The sequence below is a fragment of the Symphalangus syndactylus genome, chromosome X, assembly GCF_028878055.3.
Source record: "Symphalangus syndactylus isolate Jambi chromosome X, NHGRI_mSymSyn1-v2.1_pri, whole genome shotgun sequence".
Classification (NCBI taxonomy): domain Eukaryota; kingdom Metazoa; phylum Chordata; class Mammalia; order Primates; family Hylobatidae; genus Symphalangus; species Symphalangus syndactylus.
Window position 1 is genome coordinate 146231965 of NC_072447.2, and position 12251 is coordinate 146244215.

General features: G+C 43.6%; 1 protein-coding gene across 2 annotated transcripts; it reads right to left on the bottom strand.

The window, feature by feature from the left end:
- Positions 1-1678: 1678 nt before the first annotated feature.
- On the bottom strand, positions 1679-10494 carry LOC129476032 (sperm protein associated with the nucleus on the X chromosome N3). Of its 2 annotated transcripts, XM_055268599.1 has the most exons (3): positions 10297-10494; positions 1871-2106; positions 1759-1792 (listed from the first exon to the last, which is right to left on the bottom strand). In XM_055268599.1, exons 1-3 carry the CDS (start codon positions 10369-10371, stop codon positions 1759-1761), a joined length of 345 nt encoding a protein of 114 aa, XP_055124574.1. In that variant the 5' UTR covers positions 10372-10494. The 2 variants fall into 2 exon arrangements, with proteins under 2 accessions (XP_055124573.1, XP_055124574.1); XM_055268598.1 differs by having other exon boundaries at positions 1679-2106.
- Between the last annotated feature and the right edge of the window lie 1757 nt (positions 10495-12251).

A 12251-nucleotide genomic window follows, 5' to 3' on the forward strand; every position in this document is an offset into this window, starting at 1 on the left:
ATCATGTTGTAAACCTCAAATATACACAATTTTTAAAAAATAAAAAATAAAAAATCCATCACACTTCTATATACTAACATTGAACATGTGGAAATAAAAATTAAACACATAATACTATTTACAGTCACTCGAAAGAAAATGTAATACTAGGTATAAATTAAACAAAACATGGACCAGAAGGTGGTTACAAATATTAAATATCAAAATATCTTTCTAAAATTTACAAAATACAAAAAGGTACCTGATATATCCATTTACAAGGGAAGAACAGATTTTATATACATAGCTGCATCTTAAAAACAGGCCTGAGTGAAACATTAAATATTGACAATGCATACATAAATTGAAAACAAATGTCCACAAGCAGTAAGAAATGTTTATTAACACTCATACAGAGAAAAGGATACACATCAAATGCATTACAGTGATTGCCAGTGTAGACAAGAGAAATAAAACTGGGTCATGGAAATAAAGGAGACTGAATGAGTAAATAAACAGGAGAGGGTCTTGGAAATTAACACAAAGAATGTAACTCAGCCCTCTAAACTTGATGCCAAAACCACTCTATTGTATTCCTTTCAATAAAAACAGTATTTTTTTTCAAGGGAAGAATTCTTAATCATTGACATTCTATAGAAATGCAGGTGTATGGAAGTGGCAATAAAAATACCAACTTTTGTTTGTTTCATTGTATTCAAATTCTCTGTAGACTATGCTTTCATTGATTGCCTGCAGTAGACAATGGCCACTCCCAGTGCCCCACACTTGGTAGGCTACTGCTCCACCTAGAGTTTCTTAACAAGGAAATGCCCTAGTATTGGGACTGTGGCCTCCAAGCACCATTAATTTAGTGTGTGTGACATGACGTCTTACTTTATGTAGGGTGAGGTTTTTGATCCGTTTGAGGGGCTTCAGTTGCTCATAGCATTGGGTGAGTCATAACCCATGCCACTATGATGTATGTGGCTTGGAGGTGGTGATTTTGATGTCTTCATTTTGGAAAGAGTGTTACTGTCACCTAAATACAATCCAGATCATTTTATTTTGTTTTATTTTATTATTTTATTTTATTTTATTTTATTTTATTTTATTTTATTTTATTTTTGTTATTTTGGAAACGGAGCCTTGCTCTATCCCCCAGGCTGGAGTGCAGTGGCGTGATCTCGGCTCACTGCAACTTCCACCTCCTGGGTTCAAGCAATTCTCCTGCCTTGGCCTTCAAGTACCTGAGATTACAGGTGCCTGACACCATGCCTGGCTAATTTTTATATATTTTTTTAGTAGAGACAGGGGTTCACCATGTTGGCCAGGCTGGTCTCAAACTCCTGACCTCAGGTGACTGCCAGTCTCAGCCTCCCAAAGTGCTGGGATTATAGGCATGAGCCACCGCACCCAGCCAATACAGATCTTTTTGTATGCCCTTCTACACAATCACGTGCTCCAAAAAACACCAAGTCCTTTTCTTCCTCTCCTGTAAGACAAAATTTTAAGAAGAAAATTTGTCTGAGGAATCAGTCCTCCCCCAGTCCTTATTTACAATGTCTGGCTAACTGTCAACCTGTGAGTCTGTCTCCCAACCTACAGGACCTCATATCTCTCCCTTCTCAAATGCCTTCCTCTTCCCTTCCCTACCCCCCCCCACCCCCACCATCAGACAACAGGCAGATACACACAGTCATCAGCTCCTTAAACTTGATTTTATTATAATCATCACCATCAGTGGTGATGATTTGTCCAGTTTGGTTTCTCCATGTGTGACTAATCCTCCCCACTGTCCTGTGAAGATCCTTCATATAAGCCTAGGTCTTCGTCCTCCTGTGAGGATCCCTCAGATGAGTCTGGGTCTTTGTCCTCCTTTAAAGGTCCTTTAGATGAGTCTAGGTCTTCATCCTCATTTGAAGATCCTTCATATAAGTCTAGGCCTTCGTCTTCCTCCTTTTGGATTGGATTGATGGAGTTCTCTTGGGACTGGTCATTTTCCAGTTGATTTGAATTTATTTTCTTACCCTTCCTGCGGTAATACACAAATATTATTGGATATTCTGATGTTTTTGTCTGTTTCAAGCTCTGTTCGGGGGCTAAGACTCTGTTTGGTACCGCTTGCATCTGGTAAGAAAATAGGGAGAGGCCAGAAAGACATTATTTTGGGTGAATAGGATAGAGACTAGATAGCAAGGGGGGCTTTATGAGAAGGAATGCAGTTTGAGGAAGGGGTTTGTGCCAGAGAAGAACAAGGTGAAATCACAGGGTAGGGATCTATGGGGAAGAAGAAGAGGAGCATGGATAGAGTCACCTGTTAGTCCAAACTGCAGGATTTTGTAAGTTTTTGCTATGTTGCAGACCTTGGTCAAAGTGAAACATTCCATGGAGGTTCAGGCCATGAGAAACATCCTGCCTAACCACCTCTCCACAAGGTGGACAAAGGCTCAACTAAAGAAATATCCCTATCATAAGTCCTGTTCCCCTTATTCTCTCGTCTTCTCCAGCCCTGGGCTAACCTCCAGATATTGATTAAACTCTCCATCTTATTTTTCCTTCCTTCCCCTTTCCAGGCAGCTGCAAAGGAACACCACAATGATATTCCACTGGAAAAAGGGCCAAACCACCTGATCATAAGAACATCTTATCAATATCCTCCTGGGCAGCAAGCCATACTGCCCAGCTCCCTCCCACCCATACCTGTAAGTACCCCAGGCTATAAGCGGTGGTGGGCTCTGGCATTAAGCTGGTCCCTCACTTCCACAGGTGTCTGCAATATTCCTGTGTTGTTGTTTGAGATGCACCCTCTCTGTGTGTCTTTCTTTCACCCTTGTCTTCCCTTCAAAACCTAACATTTTGGTGCCAAAACCCAGAAGAGTGATTGGGTTCTAATGGGTAAGTTTTCTCTTGCAACTTGGAAAGCAGAAAGCAGCAAGCAGCACAAACTAGACTGGGACCTGCTTCCAGATCCTGAGTGGCCTCCCTGTTCCCAGATCTTGAGTGGACTCCTTGTTCCCAGTCCTGTTCCCCCTATTCTCTCATCTTCTCCAGCCCTGAGCTAACCTCCAGATATTGATCAAACTCTCCATCTTATTTTTCCTTCCTTCCCCTTTCCAGGCAGCTGCAACAAGGATCACCCCCATTGCTGGACATCACATCCAACACTGGGCTTCAATTTGTGGGTGAGTCTCCCTATTCTTCCTTTCTGGATTCCTCTCTATTTCTGCTCATTATCCAAAAAAATTCCAGTGCTGGGTGAGAGGTCTCCCCAGTCACCAGGTGACTGCAGTCTCCCTTCTCAGGGGACAGCCTCAGAACGCTTGCCACTCTGGCCACTCTGGCCTCTGGGGAGCATGAATAGCTATGGGGCTGCCCCGACTCTCCAGGTCCCTTCTCTCAGGCAGAATCGAGTTCTCATTTTCTTCTGGGGTATTCACTTCCCTCTGGAGAACTCACTCCCCTCTGGGGTATTCACTCCCTTCTGGGGTACTCACTTTCCCCAGGAGTATTCACTTTCCCCAGGAGTATTCACTCCCATCCAGAGTATTCACTCCCCTCTTCCAAAAAACAAAACATTCAACTTTCAAATTCAACATAATCTAAAAAATCTTTCTCCAACCCAATGGTAAATGATCTGAAGTGCTTTGCTTATCTCTGCTCATGCCTCACTCGCTCTCCTGTCAATCTTGTTCACCTTTTCAAATCTTCCTCCTCAAGGAGAAACCCCCCAAAATGCCTCCTCCTCCAGAGAAGCCTTCCTCCTCTGAATTTCAAGATGGCCAACAAACCCCTTCCTCCACCTCCTGCCCACTACCATTCCCTCCACCTTCTCCTTTGGATCCGGCTCCTCCACTTCCTTACTGTCGCCCTCCATCCCCCTTCCTTCTCCACCTCAAACCAGGTCTCACGCCCAACCCTCTTTTGCCGAAAACCAGACACATGCCCAAAGGCCTTCCAAAGTCCTTCCCTTGCAGGAGGTCTTGAGGACTGAAGGCATAATCTGAATTCAAGTTCCCTAGCTGAACTTCTCCCATATTGAAAAGAGACTTTGCTCCTTTTCAATGGATCCTACCTCCTTCCACAAGGAATTTCTGTACTTCCCTAAATCTTATGACTTTACCTGGCATGATGTATATGTCATCCTCTCCTCTACCCTCACCCTGAAGGACAGGGAACACATCTTTATGGGTGCCCAGGCCCATGAGAACACCCTCCACCAACAAGATGCTGCTCATAACCCAATAGGGACACTAGCTGTCCCCAGAACTGACCTCAATTGGAATTATCAGGCAACTTCCGTAGACAGACAGAAACAAGCCCATGTGATTTCATGCCTTCTAGCTGGCATAAATAAAGTCGCCCCTGCTCTTTTCCTCTCCCACATTTTCAAAGGTCACAACTAAATATGCCACCTTAAGCCCTAATACCAATAAGGGCAAAATCTACCTCCATTTACACTTTATCTCCCAGTCAGCCCCAGACATTTGAAAAAAAACTTTAAAAAGTGGAGGATGGCCCTCAAACCTCCAAAGAGACTTAATCAAAGTGGCCTTTAAGGTCTATAAGATTAGAGAGGAAGAACTAAAAAACCCAAACCTAAAAAAGGACCAGGCTAAATATCAAATGCTGGTAGCTGCCACTCAACAGGGTTCCCAAGGCATACAGAATTCCTCAACTTGGCAGCAGTCAACTCCAGGAGCCTGTTATAAGTGTATCCAACAGCAACACTGGGCAAAAGCCTGGCCTAATCCCATGACACTCTGGAAACCTTGCCCCATCTGTGATATCAAGCAACACTGGAAGTCAGACTGTGCTCAGTGAAACTCTTCATCCAGCTTCAACACCCATACCTGAAGAGAGGTGGGGCCTAGAGTCCACCACCCCTACTGTCATCACCACCTCAGAACCCAGGGTAATTCTGTCAGTCTCTAGTAAGCCCATGTCTTTCCTATTGGATACTCAATAGGACAACTAGTACTCGGTTTTACCAGAATATTCTAGACCCTTTTTCAGTTCTTCGATCTCTATTGTGAGAGTCAATAGAATCCCCTCTAGGCACAGACTCGTCCTTTATTATACAACCTATTCAACACCCCCCTTCACCCACTCTTTCCTGGTTATCCCTGAGTCCCCTACCCCTGTCTTGGGGTGGGACATATTAAGTAAATTCTAGGCCTCCATGCAATGTGGCTCCTACAATTCTACCCCTTTTATTTTACTCTGACACCCAAACGCTTCCCTCTCCCCCCATTCATCCTCATTATCTACGCTGTTACCTTCTGTTAATTCTAAACTTTGGAATGTTTCTAAACCCACAATAGCCACACATCACATCCCAGTTAAAATAACCTTTCAAAACTCCTCCATTTTCTTTTATCAGTCTCAATATCCCCTTAATCCAGCTGTGCTTAGGGGCCTCAAACCTATTATTTGTAAACTTTAACAAGTTCATATTCTCAAGCCTGTTAACTCTCCCCACAACACCCCTATTCTGGCTTTCCAAAAGACAGATGGGACTTACCCCTTTGTCCAGGATCTCCAAGTTGTTAACCAGGCAGTGATACCAATCCATCTAGTGGTCCTCAACCAATATGCTCTACTCTCCCATATTCCTAAATGTACCACACACTCCTCCATATTGGAACTAAAAGACGCCTATTTCACTATTCCCTTAAATCCGGCTTACAGAAGTCTTTTTGCTTTAACTTGGTCAAATCCTAATACTCACATGTGCACCCAACTAGCATAGACTGTACGCTTAGAGGGGTTCCAGGATAGCCCCCACATATTCAGACATGCCCTCATCAAGGACCTAGGTGAACTTTCCCTTGCTGCTAGCACCCTCCTCCAATATGTCAAACTCCTTCTCTGTAGCCCCTTCCTTAACCTGTCCATCCAACATACCACTCAGGTTTTAAACTTCCTCCATAGTAGAGGAAATCTCAGGTAACCCAAACCAAAGTTTGGGCCTAGCCCACAAAATTTCAGGTAGCCCAAACCAAAGTTACTTGCCTTGGGTTTGTCCTAACGCCTAATTCTTGAGCCATCTCAACCCAGTGAAAGAAGCTAATTTGGGACACGCCCCTTCCTCACACAAAAAAAGTACCTTCTCTCCTTCTCAGGCCTTGTGGGTTACTTCTGGCTGTGAATTCCCAACTTTGACTTGCTGGCCAAGCCACTATACGTAGCCTCACATGGGCCCATCCTAAAACCCCTAAACCCAGCTTGCCCCATCAACTCCCACTTAAAAACTTAAAAATGCCCTTTTAATGGCCCTGGCACCAGGACTGCCCAACCTCACCAAGCCCGTTACTTTGTATGTACATTCTGACCAGGGCCTTGCCCTTGGACTACTCTGCCAAACATACAGCGACGCTGCACAAGCCATTGCATGCCTCTCAGAACAACTGGACTCTGTCATCCAAGGCTGGTCACTCTGACTAAAAATCTTGGGTGTGGCCACATTGCTGGCCTTAGAGGCACGGAAACTCCCTCTCTACCAACACATTACTATTGCATCTTCCCATTACCTACAGGACCTCATTAACCATCAATCCCTTCTATCCCTCCCACCATCCTGCTTACAGCAGGTACATGCCTTATTCCTAGGTAACCCTCTAATCACCTTCCAGAGCCATAAAATTCTCAACCCAGCCACCCTCCTCCCTGTAAACACTTCCGATTCTGGGCTCTCTCACTCCTGTCTGGACCGCTTAGACTCCCTGTCCCCCCACTTCCAACACATTTCAGATGCCCCTTTGTAGGGAACACATACACGGTTAGTTAATGGAAGCTCTTTTAGGGAGCCATGTCCAGCAGCTGGCTATTCCATCATTGCTGAAAATAAACTCCTAGAATCCAATGCTCTCCCACCCCATGCTACCTCTCAACAGGCAAAGCTAGTTGCCCTAACCAGGGCCCTCACCCTAGCAAAGGGAAAGAGGGTCAACATTTACACCCATTCCAAATATGCATACCATGTCCTACAGTCTCATGCCTTCATCTGGCAGGAACAGGATTTCCTAACCACAAAAGGAACCCCCATAAGAAATGGCAAACTTATACATAAGCCACTGGGGGTGGATAAACTACCACTAAAGTCCACCATTATCCATTGCAAGGAGCGCAAAAGTCTAAAGATGCCATAACCGAGAGAAACCTTTCAACAAATTTGGCAGCCTGGCAGGCAGCCCTTAAAACCCCATCGTTATTGCTCATTTTTTCCTGTATATACCCAGAAGGAATGAACCCCACTTGCCCGGGCTGGTGCCATTCAGGAAAAAATGGTTTGATCTCAGTGATAAAAGTGTCTTTTCCAAGTTTAAAAAACCTTCTGTACTTTTATATGTGCACAACCATTTCCATGCTGGTTACTGCTCCTATTCCAGCTTTTAAAAAATTATATACATTCTTCCACCATGGCTGCCAATCTGAAATATATTACTAAGGCATGTTCCCTTTGCACTCAAACTTCCCCTCAGGAAGCTGTCAAACCACCTCCTTTCCAACACACAAGGTCTGAGGACACTTACCAGGGCAGGACTAGCAAATCAACATCACTCACATGTCCCCCAGAAAGTGATTCCTATACCTTCTGATAATAGTAGATACATTCTCTGGATGGATAAAAGCTTTACCCACCACCACCGAAAAGGCACACACCATCGCTTCTATTTTCTCCACCCGTATTATCCACCAGTTTAAACTCCTCTCTTGCATCCAGTCAGACAACGGGCCAATTTGTTTCACAGTTTAACCAACAGCTGGTAAAGGCTCTAAACATTAAATCGGCTTTGCATATTCCTTACCACCCCGAATCTTCAGGAAAACTTTTTTAGAAAACAGCAACTAACCAAATCTTCCCTAAAGGTTAAAATGGCCTGGACTTCACTTCTCCCATTGTTCCTCATGCATTTATGAGTCATTTCCCAAAAGCCCCTCAGTTTAAGCCCATTTAAACTCATGTACAAATGCCCCTTTATCCTCCAGAATCTCCCCGTATTTTCACCCCCTTCTATATGGAATACTTGGCCGGCGTTACACCTCACCCAACATCTAATAGGACAGTACACAAATGCTTACTTGACCTAGCCTAAAAGTCCATCCTTAAAACACTCCTCCCTGTCCCTACAACCAGGGGACTGGGTCTGAATCACAGACTCCTCCTCCTCCCCTCTCCAACCTAAGTGGAGGGGTTCTCACCAGGTGATGCTAACTACTCCCATGGCACCAAAGCTAACATCCTTTCCACACTGAATACACCATTCCAAACTAAAAAGAGCACCAGACCCACATCTAGAAATTTGTTCATCCCCAAATTATTCTCCTTCCCTGACAGGACCAACCTTACTGTACTTAACAAGAATTCCAGAAGTTGCCAATCCAGAACACCTTAGTCCATAACACTCTCTGTCTCCAATTTCCAATCTTTTATCTCCTGCTTTATTTCAGATCCTTCCTGGCTTCCCTTCCCCATGTCCCTGAATAGTCCATGCCAATTCGTCACACTAATCCAGGAGGTATGACTGCAGGGCACCTTCCAAAATTTCACTCCTACTCAAATCTCCTCTTTCTTCTTTTGTCCTCTTTGTCTGTGGGATACTCTAAGTCCCCACCCCCAACCTCTGACAGTTGAGCCCCCTTCATCAGCCTCACACATTTCCGCTTAAATCAGTCACACTCCCCTCTTCCTTCCAACTGTTAAATTTATTTGTCCACACAAATCCAGTAATTCACAGCCCTTCCTGTCAACCTGGCCACATGAACTCGGTCCAAAATAAGCCTGCATGTCACCTACTTGACCAATTCATTCCCAAACCTGTTTATTATCTTGCTCAGCTAAACACCTTTCTCCCCAATCCATCAAATCCACCCACACTGTCACACACAGGGCTGTCACCCTCCTTCGCCTCACAGCCTCTTAACTGAAGATGTTACAAACGGATTCCATAAAACACCTCTTACCAACCCCTCCCCTCTTGGCCGGAGCCGCTCTTCAAGTATCCAACTCAACGGTGCTCCCTGGAAAACACGCACAAACAATTCCCTCAACTGCAACCTATATCCTTCTGCCCTGTCAGGACTGCAATGGCTATTAGTTACAAAAACCCATTTATCTCTCTCTCTCCAAAACCAAACAGCCTTCATTGCCTCCACCACCACCATTTCCTATCAGGCCCTTAGAGGGGCTACCCTTGCTGGCAGCTGTTCAACTTGGAAAAATATAAAAGTTAAAACAAAGGGTTTGTGCAGAATTCAACCCCCACCTTCTCATGACTTGCCACCATAACCTACAACTTTTGTCTGTCCACCCCCAGTGTCTTTTTCTTTTGTGCCACAAACTCTTATCTCTGCCTACTGGCCAATTGGTCAGGAACATGCACCCTTGTGTTTCAGTCTAAACATTAACATTTTGCCTGACAAGCAGACCATCCAGATTCCTTTAGTAGCTTCTGTCTCGTCTTCCTCCGCACACACTAAGCAGGCTCTACATCTCATTCTAGTGTTAGCAGAAGGAAACATCTCTGCTGCACTCAGCACTGGGATAGCAGGTGGCCCCTTTCTTAGGACCCTTAATTTTCCTCCTCCTAATACTACAATTGGCCCATGTATACTCACCTTCATATCCCGCTTTATTTCCCGAAGGCTAAACTCCCCTGTCCAGGCAGCCACCCAGCAACACACTGATACCATCCTTCTCCTCTGCCAAGTCCGGTACCAGTGCCTCCAGGAAAACAACTCTGAAGTCCAACACCCACTGCTTCAAAACCCAAACCCTGATTACAGCAACCCTATTCAGCAGGAAGCAGCCAGATAATCAACCACGCCCCTCTTCCTTTTATACTAAAGTAGAAGGCAAGAATGTGAGTCCAAACCACCATTTAGTAAGCTCCCTTCTATTTTGCAGACCTTGGTCAAAGTGAAACATTCCACGGGGATTCGGGCCATGAGAAAAATCTTGCCTAATCACTTTAACACAAGGTGGACAAAGGCCCAACTAAAGAAACTTTCCTATCATATCTTGCTGGGCAAAGTTCCAAGAAACACCACAATGACATCCCCCTGGAAAAAGGGCCAAACAGCCTGATCATAAGAACATCTTATCAATATCCTGCTGGGCAGCAAGCCATACTGCCCAGGCCCCTCCCACCCATACCTATAAGCACCCCAGCCTGTAAGCGGCAGTGGGCTCTGGCATTAAGTGGGTCTCCCACTTCCACAGGTGTCTGCAATATTCCTGTGTTGCTGTTTGAGCCGCCCCCGCTCTGTGTGTCTTTCTTTCACCCTCCCCTTCCCTTCAAAACCTAACAATCTTACCTCATCATTTTCATTGTTAGATTTGCAGGGACTCTTTGTCTTCTCCCCGTTGGTGCTGGAAGTTGGCTGTTCCATGATTCTGGTTGGTTGTAGAATGTCTATAGTAGGCTCTTGTAGACTGCAGATTTCCACAGCTATATTGAAGCTTCCCAGGAGGATGTCCCAGAGCTCTTGCCCTCCCTATATATACCCTCCTGGTGACAAGGCAAAGCCACACCCTTGAGCTTTGTTTGATCATACAGGCAGTGTCCCAGCCAATGGCACTCCTAAGGTGGCTTTGACATCACAAAGCACCACTGCTGACCACTCCCTGGGCTTGTGGGGGAGGGGTGACAGAGGTGTAGAGCAAACCAAATGCTGTTGTTGTTTCAGCATCCCCTGAAGATGCATCCCAAACCAATCTGCCGCCGCTCCTCATTTCTCCGTGTTTAATGTTCATGGTTCACATGGGAGCGAGAGGATGATTCCTTCAAGCCCTTCCCCACAGTCATTCCTATTAAGTGATTCATTCTTTTGTCTTCCAGCCCTCGCCATGACTTAGTATTTTAGATGTCTCACTTCAAATCCCTCCAAGCTAGTGTGGCTACATTTAATTATTAGTTATTAATTACTACATTTAATAATTAATAATTAATAATCAATTATCCAATTTCCCTCCTACAGTTCCTTCATATGCACCTTGAAGACCATTTACTTTTAGGCTACTGCCAGGCAAATTTCAACCCATGTTATTTTACTCAATGTCCATGTAGTTCCTTTAAATTTCCTATTTCCAATCTGAAATAATGGCCTTCAGTCTGTCAAAACTTTAGTGAATAAACATTCTTTACTGTTTATCCTCGTCTTGTTTCAAATCAGGGGTGTATGTTCATAGTAAATGTAGTCTCCCAACATGAATTCTGCCAGTATGTGGGTGGGGGAAGGAGTGGATATTCAAGTGCTGGAAGTTGTTCTCAGTGTTTATATGCAGGATACTACAATCTAAGACCGACATGTGCACCAGTATGGGCATAGTTATACTTTGTATTGGAGATTGTGTCCAGTGCAAAAAAAAAAAAAAAATGCATTCAGTTTGTAAGGGGAGAAGTAAAAGTGTCTTTTGTCAAAGACTACATGAAAGTGTATGTAGAAAAGTCAATCTATAAAAAAGCTTCTACAATTGAGGTTAGCAAGATTGCAGAGTAAGAGATCAACACACAAATCAATTGTATGTTTATATATTAGAAGTTTCTATATTAGAAGAGGCAATGTTTCATCTAATGGTAGTCCTGGGGTGGACTGGAATTTAATTTCAACAACTGAAAGTTGAAACTAAGAACAGTGCAATTTAAAATATCACTAAAAATATTAAAGTCTTAGGGATAAATCTGACCAAAGAGGTAAATGACTTGTACACTTAAAACTACAAAAAATTACAAGGATAAATTAATGACATAAAAAATCGAGATGTATACTTTGATTTTCAGTTGGAAGATTCAGTATTGTAAAATGGCAGTTATTCCAAATTCATCTGTGAGTTCAACTCAATTCTAATCAAAATTCTAAAAAGGATTTTTAATAGAAATTGACAAGATAATTATAATATTCATATGGAAATGTAAAGTGCCTAGAACAGCCAAAAGAAAAGTGTTGAATCTTAAAAAGCTCTGGATTGCATCACTGTCAATGTTCTAGTTTTGATAGTGTAATGTGGTAGTGTACTGAAGATTTTACCATTGGGAGAGACTGGTTGAAGGGTATATAAGGCCTCCATGTATATATCTTTGAAACTTCTTGTGAACTTATAACTGTTTCAAAATAAAAAGCTAAAAATGTTTTAAAAGAGAATAAGAGAGAGGGCCAAAGATAAAGAAGGCCCTAGATTCCTCCCATAGGTTGACACTTGTCCCATTCTCTATAGGAAGTCACAAAAAGCAATAATGGAAAAAAAATTTAAAAATAGAACAAAAGTGAAG

Coding starts and splice junctions, on each gene's coding strand:
- LOC129476032 (XM_055268598.1), bottom strand. CDS start 10,371: ATGGAACAGCCAACTTCCAGCACCAACGGGGAGAAGACAAAGAGTCCC. Junction 2,107..10,296: donor CTAACAATGAAAATGATGAG/GTAAGATTGTTA, acceptor TTTTCTTACCAG/ATGCAAGCGGTACCAAACAG.